Below are 22,245 nucleotides of genomic sequence, written 5' to 3'. Positions count from 1 at the left end.
AAGACATCCCAGCTCCAATCAGCTCTGTCCATGCCATGCCATGCTAGCATGTATTTCTTTTACTATTATATTAGTGAGTCAGATATGTTACGAATGTAAAACACAATTTAAGTATTTCTAAGTGCTCTTATATGATTTCATACATTCTTACTGGTGAATAGAATGGCAAAGTAATAAATCAGGAACAGACTGGGATTGAAAAGTGTCCTGTGACTAATAAATCACAAGTGTGTGGCTGCTTGTGAGATACATGTGGCCACACACTACCAGTGCCAGACTGGGAATGGAAAGCAGCCCTGGAAATATACGGACACCAGCCCCATATATTTTATGGCGTGGCTGAGCTCATGTCATATCAGCTCTCAAATACTTTTGTAGAAGTTGAATCTCATGCATTTTCAACCATTATTAACAACAGTTAAGGTCTAGATGGAGAATAAAATCTAGCTCCTTTCAAAACAGTATAACTGCAGACATCATAAAGATTACTTGTATAAAGTGATCATAATATTTAGAAATCATTGACAACACAAATTAACAAACAGTCTTCTGAGCATATACACTCAAATGTTGAACTTTCTTTGACTACATCAAAAAAATCTAAATTATTTAGCCCATTCAAAAAAAACATAATAAAAAAGAATGAATGCTGTAAACCATTAAAAAGCAATTCATCTGCCAAGACACATACATGATTAGCACATGGAACTCCGAAACTGCTCAATGAATGCTGCTTGTCTAAGCAGATCAAACCAAACCTCCAGCCAGTCAGTTGCGATCAAAGTAATTAAACAATAAGTTTCAAGCTAAACTAGCTATAAATTGATACATGGCAAATACAATCTTTACATATACATTTAAAGTACTACACAATTATAATTTATGTTACAACTGTTTTGCATAAAAGTGTAAGTAGTAATTTAATGTGTAAATATATAAAATGTATTGTCATAATAAACATTTAATTACATTAACAGTAATAGTAATAACTGCATGAGATGTCCATGTTCCATTGCATTTAGACTGCTGATGTATTGAGAATTTGTTACAAATAAGCTAGACATGGGTTTGATCTGAGCAAAACGTATCAATTTAACATGCACTGATAACACTTTTGTGTTGATGTTTCCATTAGATTTAATTGTGGCATTTGTGCAATCATTGTCTAGTTTCCATGCTTGATTATTTGGTTTTATCCCAGTTAGCATCAGGAATAAGACAGTACTCAAAGCAATCCCATCAATGAAACAGCTACTGGTTTCAAATCTTTATTTTTTGTTTACGTTCTGCCTTGTTTACAATGCTAGCAGATTGAGTGTCTCATATTTCTTAATTATAATAGTTTTGGTATAAAGCCCTCATGGCAGAGAATAGCCTCCCAAAGATTTCAGGAGGCACTATTAATAAATGATGCAGTCAGTTTTGCTCATCATTGTTACAGTAGGATTAGATTTTAGTCATGTTATTGAATCAAAGTCTGTTCTTCCGCTAAAACCAATTTAAATGGGTCATTAAATCAGGTCAATTGAGACGGGCATAAGCACTACATTTTTAATAATTTTCTAAAGAAATGCGATTATTGGCTGCCAATTACCGCTTATTTAAAGGTTGTCAAACGGACAACTCCACTTCTGTAGTCCAGTTCTTCACTTTTAGTACACAGAGGCAGGATATGTAGTTGATGGACACCTATGCCAAAGTAATAAATAGTATTTTTTCCTCTTTCTTGTGTTTCCCAAAAGCAACAACATACTCACAGAATGCCTCGGTGGATATTAAATGCACTGATCCTGCTTTTAACAGGTAAGTAAAACATAATTTTACCAAAACATATGCAAGACTCTTTGTGTTTATAGCTTTCAAAATGTTCCTATCATTTTTTTTTTGTTTTCTTTATTTTACCTTTAAGAATAAGGACATGGAATTACCTATCAGCCCAACTGTACCAAACTCAGCTTTTGCCAATTTTGTATAACATCTCAGCTGGGTGGTTAGTTGTTAGGGAAATTTCTTCCTAGCTGTTGCCTATAGCAATTAAAGAACAAAGGGCTTATATTAAAGGTACAGTTCTACCTATGGGGGCTCTTAAAATATCCCCAGATAAGTTTTGCATCATGTAGAGAGAAGGAAACAAAACCTTTTGTTTTTCTCCTTAAGTCTACCTGTATCTTAACCCCTTCCGTACCGATGACGTACCTGGTACTTCCTGGTTGGGTGTCACCCACAGACCGGGACGTACCAGGTACGGCATCGATAATGCGCGATCCAGCGCTGCTATGGACGCTGGGATCAAGAGGGGCGGCTGCTACTGACTGCTGGGTGTCCCCAGCGATCCGTAGCAGCCACTCCCCCTCAAGTCCGTGCACGTGATCGCTTTGAAGCGAATCACGAGCACGGAATTAAAATATTTAAATACTGCGGTCTTCAAGGGAAGACGCAGTACGCGAACGCTGGTACGGAAGGGGTTAAAATCTGTTATAAACATACTAGTTGCCCCCCAAAAAAGAGTCTTGTCTTATTCCTCCAAAGCCCTTCCCTATGTATTACATCACAACCTACAGCCACTCCCACCTGCCTTTTCATTCTCATGCGTGTGAAACAGAAAGCTTTACAGATTCTAGTACACACTGATGGAGAGTGAGTGTGATTGAGTGAGGTGTTTTGTGTGATGAGTGTGATGAGAGAGATGTGTGCTAGGCGATATGTGTGAGGGAGTGTGGTGTGTGATAGGTATGAGGTCCCTTTAAATTAAATGACCTTAAAGGTAACATTTTAATGTGCTCAGGATTTCTCACAAAATGTCTAGCTAGGTGGATACGGTGTTTAATTCTTTCAGTAACACACTCCCTTTTTGTGGTAATAGTTATCACAATACAGATCTGTTTTCTAGGCAAGGTACCAAGGGGTCCCAAGTAGCCAAAGTAAACATGCACAGTCCTTATAACATTGTTGGAACATATGGAGTGGTACCCCATTTTTATCAACATTGGGATCTGACATACACATACCAAACAATCTCAATCTTCCGCTTAGCAAACTCCTTTCTCAGACCTCTTACTTGAGAGAAGCCAACCCTGCCATGTAGCAATACAGAAAGGATGAGGGTTGAAGGGGAAGTCCCGGGGAATTTTTTTTCTCCTTTAGCATAAAGTACAGTGATATATATATATATATATATATAGTAATGGTAATAAAGAACGTTGACATATCTCATTTTGTTGTAGTAAACATCCTTTATCTGCAGATCTGTAGGTTACCATTGTTGTTAATCATGTGATATTGTTGGTGACCACGTTGGCAGGGCTAATAACATTTATCCATCCATTGAATGACACACTTCCACTTAGGGGCGCTTGTGTAAAAAGTGACAAGGGTACCAGTGAAAACAATATGGTGAATTATTAAACGTGACTTTCAGTGAATAATCCTCTACCAACAGTTTATAGAAGAAACTATACTTTCCCTATTTCACAGCTGCTACCCTAGAACAGCATTCTCCAGATGCGGATATCAAAAAGCACACTTCCACGTAGGGGCACTCGTGTAAATTGGGAAAAAGAAAGAGAAAAAAATAATAATAGTGTAGCCAATAATAACAGATATAATTTCTCAATACACTATTATTTTTTTTAAAAAAATGCCATGCATCCAATTGGGAATGAGCCATCCAAAAAAAGATTTAAAATAGATATAAAGAAAAATAATACATCTTCACCTGATGGTGCTGTCCTTCTTATATACATCTGTGTGCCAGCAGTTTAAAAAAGCCTGTATTGCATCTTCATTGAGTTCAACGGGCTTCATATATATGAATGAAGATGCAATACAGGCTTCTAACAGTGGAGGCTGCTGGTCATTTTAGAACACAGTGACAGTGAACAAAGATGGGTTATTTGTCTTTCTTTTTTGTGTATTAGGGTTTTTCTTAATCTTTTTTGGATGGGCATAGGCTAAATGTTGAGAAGCCTGGGCTTCATCATATCTAGACAGACCCTTAAAAAGTTAAGTGATTGCTTTTGTCCTTAAAAAAAAAACCTGTTATTCAGTGTTATAGTTTACTGTCATGTAATATGTGAAAGTAGGTTTCTTAACTTACGTAATCTGGTGGGGTTTTTCCAATTCAGTTTTTACACCTGACAAAGTTAATGTCTTGTTAGAAAAACAAGCATTCGGTATCTTTTCAATCTGTTCATGTATAAACTACTCTGTATATGGATTTATGATTTCTTTAGGCTAGAATTTGGGTTAAAGAGGGAGACAGCAACCATTACTTACCTACTACTGCTTTGGTCATATCATGTGCCTCCCACTTCATAACTATAATTTTTGAATGCTAGTGCCAGGTCATTTGCTAGTTTTTCACATATTTAAATGGAATATAACTACCCATGTAGTTACTTTTTAACTTACTTTTCACTCTCTCTTTTGATGTTTTTGTTACCTGAATGTATTGGATTCTGTAAGACACTACACTCCAGTGGCCAGTTTATGTAATGACCTGCTGTTAACCAGACTGGGCCACCAATCTTGCTGACTACATTTAACCACTTTCTCCACTCTTTTCTAATGCCCAATTTACAGTTGGATCACCATCGGTACCTCCCTTTTCCCAGTTGATGTACCTCTGGTATATTGACTCAGGAATTCAATCTTTTAGGGACTGAGGTTTCTGCAATGGAAGGCCCTCATTGGAATGTTGTTTTATCAGTGTTGTACAACCTCTAAGAAACCTACAGTTCCAATAAAGCCTAGTTAGACTATGGGTGGCTGATTACCAAGGAAGCATCACGCAACTCCTTACAGGTCATTTGTAATTTTCTTATCTAACAAGAAGCGATAAGGAGGTGGATGTTTTCTAACTTTTCATACAGTACCATTACCTAGCTCACATGAAGCCAAAATTCAGAATGAGGCAAAAGGTAAAGGTAATAAAGGATAAAGCTATAAAGACAAATAAAATAGTGCAATATACTCTTTTTTTTTCTTTTTACTAATGATTATGCTAAAAAGTTCCCCATTCACCTCAGTTCCCTATGTGGGAAAACCTGCAATCAGGTCCAGGCTATAAAGTCCAACTGATTTTGAGAATATTGGATACTTGTTTATTATCCTGGTGTCACCTAGTTTATTGTTCATGTGCCACCTAATTTTTTTCTTTCACACTGTAAAGAAGGTTCAGCGACACTTATGCAATAAAAATTTGGGATTTAGCTAACACTGAATGAAGATGCAAAAAAACAATTTCTGGAAAAATGTATTATTCCGTCCTAAAATACATGCAAAAGCAAGCACCAAATGATTTTATCCTAGTGGTGTCTGGTGATGCAATAAGGATGCTTGCCGTAATATTATTAGACTACAAACTGGGTTTTACAGTAATTCATAAATATAATTTTGTCGTTCCAGAAACAGGTACTTAAACACAAACAATTGAAATATTATAGGGTTCAGGTAAATGGTTAATGCACAGTTAATGCAAGTATAGGTGGCGCCGGTAAACACACAATTACAAAATATTGTTTTGACATAGTTATATTTTCATAAGAAAATAATACAATCTTTACAAATATTATGTTGTTTTTCTATTTACCAGGAACTGCAACATTGCTGGTCGATTCGAACTCCTTCAGTAGCACAGTTTCATCAACAGGAACTGGCTCATCCGATAGCAACACGATCCTAACTGTCACTAACTCCTCTGACAGCACAGTTTCATCAACAATCACAGAATCCTCTAGTAGTACAGCTTCCCCATCAGTCAGTAACTCCCAAAACAGCACAGCTTCATCATCAGTCACCATTTCTTCCAATAGCGCAGCTTCACCAACAGTCACTAATTCCTTCACTAGCACTGTTTCAACAACAGTCACAGACTCCTCCAGTAGTACAGCTTCACCATCAATCAGTAACTCCCAAAACAGCACAGCTTCCTCATCAGTGACCATTTCTTCCAATAGCACAGCTTCACCAACAGTCACTAACTCATCCAATAGCACTGTTTCATCAACAACCACAGACTCTTCTAGTAGTACAGCTTCACCATCAATCAATAACTCCCAAAACAGCACAGCTTCATCATCAGTCACCATTTCTTCCAATAGCGCAGCTTCACCAACAGTCACTAATTCCTTCACTAGCACTGTGCCCACAACAGTCACAGATTCCTCCAGTAGTACAGGTTCCTCATTAGTCAGTAACTCCCAAAACAGCACAGCTTCATCAACAGTCACTAACTCTTCCAATAGCACTGTTTCAACAATAGTCACAGACTCCTCTAGTAGTACAGCTTCACCATCAATCAGTAACTCCCAAAACAGCACAGCTTCCTCATCAGTGACCATTTCTTCCAATACCACGGCTTCACCAACAGTCACTAACTCCTCCAATAGCACTGTTTCAACAATAGTCACAGACCTCTCTAGTAGTACAGGTTCATCATCAGCCAGTAACTCCCAAAACAGCACAGCTTCATCAACATTCACTAACTCTTCCAATAGCACTGCATCATCAACAGTCACAGACTCCTCTAGTAGTACAGCTTCACCATCAATCAGTAACTCCCAAAACAGCACAGCTTCCTCATCAGTGACCATTTCTTCCAATACCACGGCTTCACCAACAGTCACTAACTCCTCCAATAGCACTGTTTCAACAATAGTCACAGACCTCTCTAGTAGTACAGGTTCATCATCAGCCAGTAACTCCCAAAACAGCACAGCTTCATCAACATTCACTAACTCTTCCAATAGCACTGCATCATCAACAGTCACAGACTCCTCTAGTAGTACAGCTTCACCATCAATCAGTAACTCCCAAAACAGCACAGCTTCCTCATCAGTGACCATTTCTTCCAATACCACGGCTTCACCAACAGTCACTAACTCCTCCAATAGCACTGTTTCAACAATAGTCACAGACCTCTCTAGTAGTACAGGTTCATCATCAGCCAGTAACTCCCAAAACAGCACAGCTTCATCAACATTCACTAACTCTTCCAATAGCACTGCATCATCAACAGTCACAGACTCATCTACTAGTACAGCTTCACCATCAATCAGTAACTCCCAAAACAGCACAGCTTCATCATCAGTCACCATTTCTTCCAATAGCACAGCTTCACCAACAGTCACTAACTCCTCCAATAGCACTGTTTCCACAACAGTCACAGATTCCTCCAGTAGTACAGGTTCCTCATTAGTCAGTAACTCCCAAAACAGTACAGCTTCATCAACAGTCACTAACTCTTCCAATAGCACTGCATCATCAACAGTCACAGACTCATCTAGTAGTACAGCTTCACCATCAATCAGTAACTCCCAAAACAGCACAGCTTCATCATCAGTCACCATTTCTTCCAATAGCACAGCTTCGCCAACAGTCACTAACTCCTTCAATAGCACTGTGTCCACAACAGTCACAGACCCCTCTAGTAGTACAGCTTCACCATCAATCAGTAACTCCCAAAACAGCACGGCTTCCTCATCAGTGACCATTTCTTCCAATATCACGGCTTCACCAACAGTCACTAACTCCCCCAATAGCACTGTGTCCACAACAGTCACAGACTCCTCTAGTAGTTCAGCTTCCTCATTAGTCAGTAACTCCCAAAACATCATATCTTCATCAACAGTCACCAACTCTGCAAATAGCACGGCATCATCAACAGTCACAGATTCCTCTAGTAGTACAGCTTTCCCATCAGTTAGTAATTCCCAAAACAGCACAGCTTCATCATCAGTCACCATTTCTTCCAATAGCACAGCTTCACCAACAGTCACTAACTCCTTCAACAGCACTGTGTCCACAACAGTCACAGACTTCTCTAGTAGTACAGCTTCACCACCAATCAGTAACTCCGTAAACACCACAGCTTTCTCATCAGTGACTATTTCTTCCAATAGCACGGCTTCACCAACAGTCCCTAACTCCACCAATAGCACTGTGTCCACAACAGTTACAGACTTCTCTATTAGTACAGCTTCACCACCAATCAGTAACTCCCAAAACACCACAGCTTCCTCATCAGTGACTATTTCTTCCAATAGCACGGCTTCACCAACAGTCACTAACTCCTCCAATAGCACTGTTTCAACAATAGTCACAGACTCCTCTAGTAGTACAGCTTCACCATCAATCAGTAACTCCCAAAACAGCACGGCTTCCTCATCAGTGACCATTTCTTCCAATATCACAGCTTCACCAACAGTCACTAACTCCTCCAATAGCACTATGTCCACAACAGTCACAGACTCCTCTAGTAGTTCAGCTTCCTCATTAGTCAGTAACTCCCAAAACATCATATCTTCATCAACAGTCACCAACTCTGCAAATAGCACGGCATCATCAACAGTCACAGATTCCTCTAGTAGTACAGCTTTCCCATCAGTTAGTAATTCCCAAAACAGCACAGCTTCATCATCAGTCACCATTTCTTCCAATAGCACAGCTTCACCAACAGTCACTAACTCCTTCAATAGCACTGTGTCCACAACAGTCACATACTCCTCCAGTAGTACAGCTTCATCATTAGTCAGTAACTCCCAAAACAGCACAGCTTCAACATCATTCACCATTTCTTCCAATAGCACAGCTTCACCAACAGTCACTAACTCCTTCAATAGCACTGTGTCCACAACAGTTACAGACTTCTCTATTAGTACAGCTTCACCACCAATCAGTAACTCCCAAAACACCACAGCTTCCTCATCAGTGACTATTTCTTCCAATAGCACGGCTTCACCAACAGTCACTAACTCCTCCAATAGCACTGTTTCAACAATAGTCACAGACTCCTCTAGTAGTACAGCTTCACCATCAATCAGTAACTCCCAAAACAGCACAGCTTCCTCATCAGTGACCGTTTCTTCCAATAGCACAGCTTCACCAACAGTCACTAACTCCTCCAATAGCACTGTTTCAACAATAGTCACAGACCTCTCTAGTAGTACAGGTTCATCATCAGCCAGTAGCTCCCAAAACAGCACAGCTTCATCAACAGTCACTAACTCTTCCAATAGCACTGCATCATCAACAGTCACAGACTCATCTAGTAGTACAGCTTCACCATCAATCAGTAGCTCCCAAAACAGCACAGCTTCATCATCAGTCACCATTTCTTCCAATAGCACAGCTTCGCCAACAGTCACTAACTCCTTCAATAGCACTGTGTCCACAACAGTCACAGACCCCTCTAGTAGTACAGCTTCACCATCAATCAGTAACTCCCAAAACAGCACGGCTTCCTCAACAGTGACCATTTCTTCCAATATCACGGCTTCACCAACAGTCACTAACTCCTCCAATAGCACTGTGTCCACAACAGTCACAGACTCCTCTAGTAGTTCAGCTTCCTCATTAGTCAGTAACTCCCAAAACATCATATCTTCATCAACAGTCACCAACTCTGCAAATAGCACGGCATCATCAACAGTCACAGATTCCTCTAGTAGTACAGCTTTCCCATCATTTAGTAATTCCCAAAACAGCACAGCTTCATCATCAGTCACCATTTCTTCCAATAGCACAGCTTCACCAACAGTCACTAACTCCTTCAATAGCACTGTGTCCACAGCAGTCACAGACTTCTCTAGTAGTACAGCTTCACCACCAATCAGTAACTCCGTAAACACCACAGCTTTCTCATCAGTGACTATTTCTTCCAATAGCACGGCTTCATCAACAGTCCCTAACTCCACCAATAGCACTGTTTCAACAACAGTCACATACTCCTCCAGTAGTACAGCTTCCTCATTAGTCAGTAACTCCCAAAACAGCACAGCTTCAACATCAGTCACCATTTCTTCCAATAGCACAGCTTCACCAACAGTCACTAACTCCTTCAATAGCACTGTGTCCACAACAGTCACAGACCCTTCTAGTAGTACAGCTTCACCATCAATCAGTAACTCCCAAAACAGCACGGCTTCCTCATCAGTGACCATTTCTTCCAATAGCACAGCTTCACCAACAGTCACTAACTCCTCCAATAGCACTGTGTCCACAACAGTCACAGACTCCTCTAGTAGTACAGCTTCAGCACCAATCAGTAACTCCGTAAACACCACAGCTTTCTCATCAGTGACTATTTCTTCCAATAGCACGGCTTCATCAACAGTCCCTAACTCCACCAATAGCACTGTTTCAACAACAGTCACATACTCCTCCAGTAGTACAGCTTCCTCATTAGTCAGTAACTCCCAAAACAGCACAGCTTCAACATCAGTCACCATTTCTTCCAATAGCACAGCTTCACCAACAGTCACTAACTCCTTCAATAGCACTGTGTCCACAACAGTCACAGACCCCTCTAGTAGTACAGCTTCACCATCAATCAGTAACTCCCAAAACAGCACGGCTTCCTCATCAGTGACCATTTCTTCCAATAGCACAGCTTCACCAACAGTCAATAACTCCTCCAATAGCACTGTGTCCACAACAGTCACAGACTCCTCTAGTAGTACAGCTTCCTCATTAGTCAGTAACTCCTTCAATAGCACAGCTTCACCAATAGTCACTAACAACAGCACAGCTTTACTTACCATCTCTTTTACCAGTGTATCTTCAACACCAGCCACAGCTGCCGCCACCACAACCACCACGAGAAACAGTATTCCTCTGGAATTTAAAATTATAAATAAAGATTTTTCTGATGATTTGAAAAATTCAAGTACTGAGGCATACAAAAAGTTGAAGAATGAAGTGGAAAATGAGGTAAAGTAGACATGTTTTCTTCACTTCCTTGAAAGCATTTATAAGTTTGAATGAGCAAGTTGTTCATAGTCTCCTGATGTCAGCAACAGCACATTCCCACTGCATTTTCCCTTTAGGAGTTGGTTTAGAAATGAATTGAAGCAGAGGCCCAGTTTAGCATGCTTGACAGGTTAGGGGGATGGTACATGTTAATAGGAAGATTATAGACACAAAGCTTAATATTCCTCATAGAAACACTAGACTTTATATTAATTAAAGTAGCCATCAATATGTCAACAAGAGGTTTCATAATCCTAATTGGAATAAAACAGCAATGATGTGGCTATGAGTGCTCCTTATGAGGAGGCAAACATATTGTTCATTGGGTCACTTGTATTTATGTAAGGGTTTAAATACCAGAGAGTCCTAGTTGGGTTTCTCAGTTTTTTTTAAAAAACAATAAAGAGTACTGAAAAAATACTTAGCTATACAGACTCATCCACGTACATGTAAAAAGAAAAATGAAATGTGTGACTGAAACTACAAGCTACAGCGCTAATCCTCTTCTAAGAAACGTTCTCACATGAATGAGAAACTGTAGATACCAGCTCTAGTACATCAGGTGTTACTTGTAAAACTAAAACAATTCTCTTAGTTGCAATTCTAATTATGCAGTGTGAAACAATACATTTGAAATTAGCATTTAAATCATGCCCAATTTATATCGAATGTGTCAAAATTACCAGTTTGGATCAAAATGGATTTATGATTTTAAATAGCAAGTCAAAATACCGTATTGGCTCGGCTATAGGCCGCCCCCGTATATAGGTCGCACCCTAAAAGTTTGGTGCTTTTTTAAAGAAAAAGTTTTTTTAATCGACATGCTGCCACTCTCCCCCCCGAGATATACTGCCACTCTCCCCCCCCGAGATATGCTGCCACTGTCCCCCCCCGAGATATGCTGCCACTGTCCCCCCCCCGACTTACCAGAGCAGACTCCCAGGTGTCTTGCGGGGCCGGCGGGGGACATCTACGCAATAAGCGTATACAACTTCCGGTGCCGGCACTCAGCGGATGTGCTGGCACCGGAAGTTGTATACGCGTATTGCGTAAATGTCCCCTGCAAGACACCCGGGAGTCTCCTCTGGTAAGTCTTGGGGGCAAAGGTAAAACGCATCGTGCGGACGTTCACCGGCTGCGGCGATGCAAGTAAATAACCTCCGCTGCCGGCACGTCTGCACAAAGTGCTTTAACAATCTCCCTTGCCAGGACTCCCCCCCGTGGGAATTCCTGGCAAGGGATATAGTTAAAGCACATCGTGCAGACATGCCGGCAGCGGAGGCTGTTTACGCGCATCGCTGCTGCCGGTGAACGTCTGCACGATGCGCTTAGACAACCTCCCGTGCCGGCACCCCCCCCCGTGGGAAGTGATGGCAGGGGAGGCTGTCTGAGCACATCAGAGAGTAGGATACGGGTCCCCTGTATCCTAACCCTGCTGCCTGCCCGGCGCCCGGAACTACATGTCCCGGGCGTCGGGCGCTAGACCCCGAATATAGGCCGCACCCCCACTTTAAAGACTTAAAGTGGGGGAAAAAAGTGCGGCCTATATTCGAGCCAATACGGTATATATTTTGTATATATATGTTTTTTCTCTTCCTCTCTTTCTCTCTCTCTCGCAACCTAAGAGAATCAAGTTAATATATGCTGAAATAACAGGACTATAAAATAATCCAACCATCACATTAACCACAGCACTGTGAAGAAGCAAAACGTGTTATGGGTGTAAAAGTATAGTATCAACAGTGGTACACGGACACACTCAGTAGGAGGAAGCCAACCTGCAGCTAACATACTGCTCAAATGGAACAAAAAGATCTGCAGTAGAAAAGTTACCTACTTACCAAGAATGGACTGTACACGCAGCTAGTACATGCTGGAATCTAGGTATTCCTGGGCATGATATGAGTGTGATTGCTGTTAACCCCTTAACGACAATCCCCGTACATGTACGGGGTTGCCGTGCAACGGGTTAACGACAATGCCCGTACATGTACGGGCTGCCGTTAAATAGCTGCAGCGCCGCGATCGCGGCGTTTTCGCCGCGATCGGCGGCTTTGCAGCATCCACGGAAGCCTCACAAGTGAGGCTGACCGTGGATCCGGGGAGGGCAGCCCTCGGCAGCCCTCCCCGGAAGAAAAATGGCCGCCGCCGCATCGATCATCAAAGATCGCGGCGGCGCCCGGCTAAAACTGCTTAGGAAGCGATATGAATCGCTTCCTAAGCATAAACGGTGTTACTGACATGCCTCGATATCGAGGCATGTCAGCAACACTACCCCCCGACCCCCGATCGCCTTGTGATTGCTCCGAGGAGCAACCACAAGTGCCATCCTGTGAATGACGTTGCCGTCATTCACAGGATGGCATTAACAATAGATATGAGTTCACAGAGGGTCTATCCAGACCCTCTTGAGAACTCTCGAGCTCCTCCTGCAGGTTGAATGCAGGTACTGCATCCAACCATGCAAGGTCAATGGAGCCCAGCTCACTAGTGAGAGTGACTAGTAAAAAAAAAAAAAAAAAAAATTAAAAAAAATTTAAAAAAATGTTTCAAAAAAATGTCAAAAATATGGTAACATGTAAAAATCCCCACTGTCACCAAAAAAAAAAAAAAGTTTTTAATAAGCAAGTCCTAAAATTTTTACAAAATATGTCCTAATATCTTTACAAAAATTCCATTATGGAAAGAGTTAAAATATTGGCATTACAAATGCCCATAGGGTGTCTAGTATTAAAAAATATATGATTTGATGGGGTAAATTGAATTGGCCGGGTTCAAAGATGTCCCAAATATGGGACATGGGGCAGATGTCTAAATGGCAAAAAAATACACACCTCACAAAGGCGGCCTTTTACCTCCCAAATAACCCTACAAACCCATGCATGTGGGGTATCGCTGCGCTCAGGAGATGTTACTGAACACATATTGGGGTGTTGTGTGACACGGACATACACCAGGAGCGATAAATTTATACAACATGTGTGAAAAAAATACAAAAAGAATTACTACCATAAAGTTTCACAAAGGGTAGTGGTAAAATTAGTGCATTGAAAGGGTTAAAATACCAGCATTTCAAATACCTTGGGGTGTCTAGTTTTTAAAAATATATGATTTGATGGGGTAAATTTCATTGGCCGGCTTCAAAGATACCCGAAATGGCACATGGGGGGAAGAATTACCAGATTTGGAAAAAAAGGTTTTGAAATAGCAAAACGCTACCTGTACTTATTGCCCCATAACGTGCAGAAAAAAGCAAAAAAACATAAAAACATTGGGTATTTCTAAACTCAGGACAAATAGTAGAATCTATTTAGCAGGTTTTTTCATTCGTTTTTGCAGATGAGTAAAAGTTTTCTGTTTAAAAAGTGAGAAAAAGTAATTTTTTAACAAAAAATCCCCATATTTTATCATTTTTTTTATAGTAAATTAGATGATATGATAAAATTAATGGTATCTAAAGAAAGCCCTGTTTGTCCTGAAAAAAACAATATATAATATGTGTGGGAGCATGAAATGAGAGAGAAGAAAATCACAGCTAAACAGTAACACTGAAAAACGTTAAAAGAGCCATTGTCCCACAATATACTACGAGTAAAAACCCCTATTGTCCTTAAGGGGTTAACAATCATATATATATTGCATTTTTTGTCCAGTTTTGGTGTGTTACATAAAAATCGTTAACACACCAAAAAAATCAAATATATATATATATTGTGGTAACGTGTATGGGAGAGTGGTTGATGGGATATATATCTCACCTGGTTTCCTCAGCCAGGCATGGTAGCAAACCCAGGAGCCCTCAGGTGAGGCTTCCTAAGCTCATTACTGGGGAGGAAGCCTTAAAAGAGAGGGCTGTTAGGTTTGCAGGGGGGAGGAGAAACGGAGTGAAGGAGCAGCTACAGCCAGCGCTGCAGCCCACCAGGTATGAAGCTTTACCTATGGAAAACCTGTTACTTTGCTTTGCGCCAGACCGTAGGCTTGTAGAGAGGTATCCGGATGTTTAGTTAGAGCCCGACAGGCTTAGAGTTTGTTTTGTTTACCAGGTGCTCTGTGCCTACAGCATCTAAATAAACAAGCTTTACGTTTTGAAATCTGTGTGAATACTGTCATTGCCGCCCCATGCGTGAGCTGTTCCCTACAATATATATATATATATGTCTAACAGCAATCACACTCCTATCATGCAATTACGTGTGATTACAGGCTCACTATGCCATGCCATCCCTCCCCAACACACACTTGTATACTCATTCATTTACAGATACTCATTATTTCCCTTAATCACACATACTTGCTCATGCATCCCCTTACCTGAACTGCAGATCTCTCACTTGTAGACTACTGCAGGGGCCCTGCTGCTCCCTCTCGGACAACTACTCTGGCCCCGCGCCCAGGGGAAAAGAAGGAACGGAGCAGAGTCATGTGATGTGCATTCACACGACTCTGCTGGGTTCCTGCTTTTCCTGACGGCACAAAAGGCGCTGCAAGCATAGTGTGCGACCAACACGCAGGTAAGCAGCCCAGCCCCCGTGGACGATTATTTTCGTCCTTTTTTTTTTGGCATTTTGCTGATAATGCCCTTTTCGGCCGATATATTTCGGCCACCGATATCGGTGCATTGGGGCGGCAAAGTGCCGCTTCTTCAAAAGTGGCGCCTGGGGCATTTACCCCAGTCTGCTCCATGGCAGGGCCGGTCCTGAAGCATTGACATATGATATCTGTTACGCGCTGTCTGGCATTCTGTTTCTTGTATCATATTAGTGATACTGAATTACCCAGCACCGAACCCTATTTTGGAGGAAGTAACAACACCTGATATATTAGAGACGGTATTTACAGTCTCTCGTACATTGTAACGTATATTTTCAGTCACACATTTCTTTGATTTTCTTTTTACCTGTACATGGATGAGTCTGTATAGATAAGTATTTTTCCAGTACTCTTCATTTTTTTCCAACATTTGAATTTAAGGCGCTAATTTACTTTTTTGATATAGCTCTACAGTTATATAGATATAGACAGAGCATAACATTCCCTATTTATTTTTCTCTTATGACTCATTTATTAATGTGTAAAAGTAACTATTTTGTTACACTGCTGAACACCTCTCATCTCTTCATTCCACCTAATGGTTTCTTATAATCTATGAAATTGCATTTGTAACTGTGGCACCAGTTTCTTCTTATTGCTGTTTATATCCATACCACAATCTTCAGATACCTTCATTTTTGTTTGCATAGTTTGACTCACACATTATATCTCGTCATCTACCTTTAGCTAAGGAACCTGCATAATCTGTACCACATCCGTTACTTTGAAAAGACTGTCTCCAAATTATTATTTAGCAACACACTTGTTTAAGTTTTAAATTACTTTGATGCATGTTTTTTTGTTGTTGCAGCTGGCTACAGTCTACAAGGCAAATTTTCCTAATTTCAAAAGTGTAGATATCATAGAATTTAGGTAAGCTGTCACTGACTGGAGTTGGTAACACTGATGTGATGAAAAGGCAAGGGAGTCAAATAGCCACATGGGGGCTGGGTGTAGGCATGCACAAGAAAAGTACAAGCAAGGCTGTATCCTGGCCTAGATCTAGGGCAACACTTTACAGGGGGTGACTTGAAAAGACCCTACCCAGAGCATGCCCTTACATGGGTCCTAGGGGTTAATTCCACTCCTCTCCACTTACTTCTCCCCAAGACTCTGAATACAATAAAATCATTGTCGTCCTTGCAGTCCCAGAATTAATTTTCAATGTCCCCTTTATTGTAATTGTACTACGGAAAATGATTGCAATCAATAAATAAATGTAATGTAATACTCATAATAAGTTCCCAGAATGTAATTAACCCTTGTTATCTCTTGTTTTATAGCAATGGATCAGTAGTTGTGAAAACAAACCTTCAGTTTGAAGCCAGTACCACTTTAGAACAAACATCAGATAACACAGTGCGTGCTCTACTAGCCAGCCTTACAAGTGATGGTTCAGTTGGCTCACTCAAGCTTCAGAACACCAGCATTAGATCTGGCAGTAAGTGAGACTTAAAAGGTATATTTTCATTTAATGTACAATGCATATTTTTAGTGTTAAAGTGCCAGGATTCACAGATGTGCAATGTGATTTGTAGGTAAAATGTATGTTTCCTTAACTTTGACCATTGGACTGCAAGAATGCCTACTCTAAGGAGAAATGATGCACTAAAACTTCAGGAATGATTGCAAGCCAGTTGAGCTTCTTAGGGTTAGGAAATCTGAATGATCTTTGGGTATTAGATTTATGTACATGCGTGTGACCGGCGTCCATTGCATATGTCCATCCTTATTTATTTGTATATTGGCCCTCCTTTTCCCAAGCATTATCATGTTAGACTGTATAACATGCTAGTGCACTAATGACATAGATGAGCCACGGTTGGGTTTCATCCAGAACACAGATCCTAAGTTAAAGTGCAAGCTCCCAATTCCTCGTGTTGGTAGGTGTTTCTTACAGTGGAATTTGTCAGGGTTTTTTTTCCATTTTTTCCATTTTGCAGAATCAGAGTTTAGAAGAAAATCCTTAGCGTGGCAATGTTGACTTCTGCCTGTCGCCTTGTCCCTGGTCTTCACTACACAAGTTGATCTATGACAGTAGAAGAGCTGGCTAAGTCCAAACAGCATGCTTGACTCAACACGGAAGACCTTCTACAGTAAAGACCAGGGACAACACGGCAGATGGGAGTCATCACTGGCAGGTAAAAGAGTCAAGTCTTTACTTTTAAAATATATTAAGTCTTGCCTAATAGTTTTTCTAAGAGTAAGACAAAGTTAAATGCCAATTAAACAGACAGTATGTAAAGTATATATATATATATCTACATAATTTATTTAATTATCTTTCAGATGTATCCATAAATAACTTGTCTCCACTCAAGGTAGAGGTCAATTTTACAACTACCAAACTATTTGATCCGAAAGAACAGGACTCGCTGAAGAATCAAACAATATATTGGGTATGTTTTATTTTTACAGTCAGCTTTCTCCTGCACAAAGGGCTGAGTTAGCCAAATATAATGGATAGTTATATCAGTGGAGTGGAATTCACAGATTTCTAAAAGAATTATCAAATGGCCCTTTAAGGAGGAGAATGTTTAGTAATATTCAGAGCTGACCATTAGCATTACCTAAAGTTAAAGGAACAGTCCAGCGCCTATTAAGGTTCATCAATAAAGGATACATATTAAAGTACTTAGATGCTTGAATGTGCATTCTGCAACCTGTTGGGGAAAAAATAAGTAGTTACCTTAAGGAGAAGCTGTAGCTCACTGCCCATAACCAATCAGCAAAGTGCTCCCAGTGATCTAAGTGGGAGCACTTTCTGTGCATGGGCATGTGAGGGTCTCATTTGACCCCCCTTTGGAACTCTCCTGCAAACTAGTGCTGGAGTGTGTGCTTTGTCAAGCAGAAGATGCTTTCGACATAGGATGGCTCAAGTGTTCCTTTAGATCACTATAACCCAGAATACGTGTGTTTGCTGTATAGATTTATCAAACTTTACCATAATGAGGTCAGTTAGATAAAACATGTCATATCACATTTTAATTAATAAACCCTTATGCAACCAATAGATGGATTGATCAGAAAAGAGGCTTACTAAAGTATTGGGCATGTTAAAATAGTAGTTGTTGTAATAGTCCTACATGAAATATGGATTCTAACATTGTTCCATGCTGCATATTTAAATGAGGCTATAATGCTTGGGTAAACTCTCTAAATGTATACAAAAAACAAAATACTGTCTGCGCTTCTCACCCTAATAAAGTTGGCAACAAATATATAAACATAATATAAATGAGAGGTTTTGGTTATATGAATTGGCCAAAGCATAATTAAGCTCACCCGCCCCGTCATGGCGCACTCTCAATGGGGTGAGAACCCATTCTCACCTCCTACATAGTGGGCACACAAAGCAGTTTATACTGCTACCAAAACCTTATTAATTAAACCTCCTCCCATTTAACCCCTGGACAGCAAGCTGTTTAAACTCTCTAAATAAATGGTTAATAAATGCTTCTTGGCCTCTATGGCAAGGAATATGTTCTCATTGATCGGAGAGAGGGAGAGAAAGAAAAGAAATAAAGGAAAGAAAAGTGAGGAAAGAATAGTTAAGATGAAAATAAATAAGATATTGGTGATATTAATTTAAGGGGACATGTCTGAGAACATTGTTTTCAATTGTTTGCCCAGTTTATAGCCACATGAAACAAGTTATTTTTATAAATAACATTTTCTTAAAACTAATTTTGCATTTTTTCCCTTTAGATTGGCTCTATCTTATCATCACGTCTTGATGGTACCAAGGCAGCTGAGCCTAACATTACTTTTAAGTAAGTGAAAAAATGCTAGTTTTGCAGACCATGACATAGAATTGGTAATGGGAAGTAATAGTAGCCACAAAACCATGCTTTGTTTTGTGTGTGTGTGTGGGGGGGGGGTATGTGCCAGAGATTCTTACTGATGCCATCTATGTCTTTAGTTATTGGGGTATATTCTGTGTACAATTTCTGCAGTCATTCCTGTGATTCAGTTCACTCATGCGAGTTTGGTTATCGTGACCATACAACGTGTACATCAACTATTACACAATTTTACTTTGCCTTATAATTGCCAACATAGGAAGGCTGGAAACATATAGCTCCTAGGCAGTATTGTCAAGTGTCTCAATAATAAAAAGCTTTCCAGAAATTATCAGCTGGATAGCATTGACAATGTGGATCATACAGTAGCATGGCGAACAAAATCGATTTGTTTTCGGGCAACGAATTTCGTTTCTTGGCCATTTTGCTAGGACGAAATTCGACTATTTTCATTCGGAAAGATTTTCAGGGCGTTCCCAAAGAAGGAGGTCCCTGACACATTCTAGACTCACCTTTCATTATAGAAAAAAAAAAAAGGTTTAAAAAAAGGTTTCCACAGTTAGGATGGTCAAAGAGGTGCAGTAGCAGCAGTAGGGCACTATCATCAGACACTAGCTTATGATAGGAACATGCAGCCCCGTGAAGCAAGACTGAATTTCCCCAATATTATATATTATATTGTCAATAATATTTATTGTCACCAATACTTATCAATGAAGACTAATAGAAAATAAGATAGAAAGATAATTAAAAATTTTAACTTGTCCACAAATTAGAGGTTTGGCTAGTAGCATAATCATGTAGCATGTCTTGATCAGCTAAACACCACTCAGAAATGGGAAAAAAGTATCTGCTGTAGTCCCTGTAATACACTACAGTAGTCACTACAGCTTCTCCAATCCACCCTACAACAACGCTGATTGGCCTGAGTAGAAAAGGTAAAGAAAAACTCCCACAAGTTGTTGGGCCCATCAATCACAATAATTACAACATTTCTAGAATCTGAAAACTTTCTGCATATTGTGGCCTTTCATCCCTATTATTTAAATTAAAATTGGCCTAATAGTTTTTTCCGAATAAAAATTGAATTTTAGCCACCATTGCCCCCCATCTCTGTTTTAACTGATTTGCATTTTAATATGCAGGGCTAGTTCAGTCCTTCTTACGGGAAGTGACCGCTACAACTCTCTTTCCAACTCTCAGCTTAGTGAATAAATCCCTTAGACGTTTCCTAAATGTATTTGATATAGTATAACCATCATTAAAAAAAAAGTTTTAACAAATATTGACAAACAAGCTGTATATCTCCAATATATATATAGATACATAGAAAAAAAACATACTTGTGAGCTGCAAAACTACATAGCAGGAACGAAACATGCCTTTTAATTCCTGGTCATCTTATTTCAGAAATAGTACTGGCTGGACTTCTGTTATGTCAACATTCATGTTCAACACGACCAGACTACTAAATGTTACCGATACCCTCAACGAAATCATAAACAATAGAACGAATGTTAATTTTACTATCATTCCAACCAGCCTTACTGTCGAAGGTGAGATTTTTTTGTACATTCAAATATGGTGTCTTCAGAAATTATCTCCAAGGACAAGCATATGTAAATGATAACAGACAGTGCCAAATAGATGTCTACGGTGACTTGCATCGTATAAGTGGTCAAAAGGTTTGTACTGTGTTAGCAGTGGAAAAACAGGAGAAAAGTAAAGTTAAAATGATACAATTTATTAGCTGAGCATTTGATTGCATGTTTTCATGACCAAGTTGTTTGTGAGCATGAATACATGCATGTATGCGTGTGTGTGTGACCATTGATGCAATACCAGATGTCTGAGTTTGATAGCTAGTTCTTTAACACCAAATGTTTGAGTCTGAATATGTATCTATACTTAGCCTCTTAGCTACCGCTAGAAAGTTTAGGCATATATCCAAAAAAATCTAAAAATGATCTTATATATCTTATATGTATTACTTTTGTATTCCTAAACTGGAATGGTCCCTTATATAACGTGATTCCTTTCTACCTGAACAACAATAAGGAGAAAAGCTTTTCTTTAAACTGATCTAAAGATATAAAGATAAGATTAAGATCATCTAATAATTCTAAATTAGAACACATGTCGAATGACTGATTATAAAAGCTGACTGTATTATGATCAACACTAACACACATGCACACACTAACACAGCCAGACGACACACAGACACCCACACTAACAATCATCCAGAGACTCACAGTAACACATCCACCAAGAAATTTACCGGAACACAACTAGGCACTTAACACGCACACAAACACACACATCGCCAGACACTCACACTAACATGCACACACACTAACATACCCAGACACACTGACACAGACACACACTAACAAACATACAAAGTAATATACCCACACACATATAAGCAGACACACTAACATACCCATATACACGTACACATAGCAGACACACACTAACATACCCAAACAAACATTAACACACAAACATCTTCAGACACAGTCACAAACTAACATACCTAGGCACATACTAACATACTAAGATACAGACATTAACATACCCAGACACACACATACTAAAACAAGTGAAACTTAGCCTCCTCAAAATTAGAGGACGTAAATCCAGATTTACTCAGGAATTACCTTTTTATGCCTATGACCGGAGCATGCCGCCACCTTTCTTAGTGGGGGCAATTGCTCTGTTGCCCCCTGCATCCTCCCATGCCCTAAATCAGCAAGGAACTGCACATAAATGTACTGATATTTTATGTTCAATGTGTATTCCTTGGATAAAGGAATCTTGAATCTTAATTATAAAAATGTACAGGGTTAATATTCTGTATATAACCCTTTTTCCTCAGGGCAAAAGTTAACATTTGATATCGTATACATCACCTTTGGAATTCTACATGTACCTCTGAACTCTGACCTGGGTATATACAGCCCTGTGTTCCAGAATCTTTCCAAAGCTATCGAAGCCTCGGTAAGGTTTGCAACATATCATACGATGTGTGCTTTTCAATCAAGTACGTTTTGACTTTGTGATCAGTTTTCACCACCTGATCTCATTCCTACCTAGCCTA

The 22,245-nt window shown here is 39.8% G+C and overlaps 1 protein-coding gene across 1 annotated transcript in view; it reads left to right on the top strand.

Annotated features, from left to right (window-relative positions):
* The first annotated feature begins 8,229 nt into the window (after window positions 1–8,229).
* LOC128491409 (serine-rich adhesin for platelets-like) overlaps window positions 8,230–22,245 on the top strand; it is a 33,235-nt gene continuing 19,219 nt past the window's right edge. Inside the window, exons 1-7 of the mRNA XM_053463732.1 lie at window positions 8,230–10,710; window positions 16,151–16,212; window positions 16,623–16,780; window positions 17,629–17,738; window positions 19,048–19,112; window positions 20,553–20,698; window positions 22,024–22,145. Of these exons, the coding sequence (XP_053319707.1) occupies window positions 8,230–10,710; window positions 16,151–16,212; window positions 16,623–16,780; window positions 17,629–17,738; window positions 19,048–19,112; window positions 20,553–20,698; window positions 22,024–22,145 (3,144 nt within the window). The remainder of the gene's footprint in view (window positions 10,711–16,150; window positions 16,213–16,622; window positions 16,781–17,628; window positions 17,739–19,047; window positions 19,113–20,552; window positions 20,699–22,023; window positions 22,146–22,245) is intronic.

This window comes from Spea bombifrons, chromosome 4, assembly GCF_027358695.1.
Source record: "Spea bombifrons isolate aSpeBom1 chromosome 4, aSpeBom1.2.pri, whole genome shotgun sequence".
In the NCBI taxonomy this organism is placed as follows: domain Eukaryota; kingdom Metazoa; phylum Chordata; class Amphibia; order Anura; family Pelobatidae; genus Spea; species Spea bombifrons.
The sequence above is the reverse complement of the archived record's forward strand: the minus strand, read 5'-3'. Positions and strand labels throughout refer to the sequence as shown.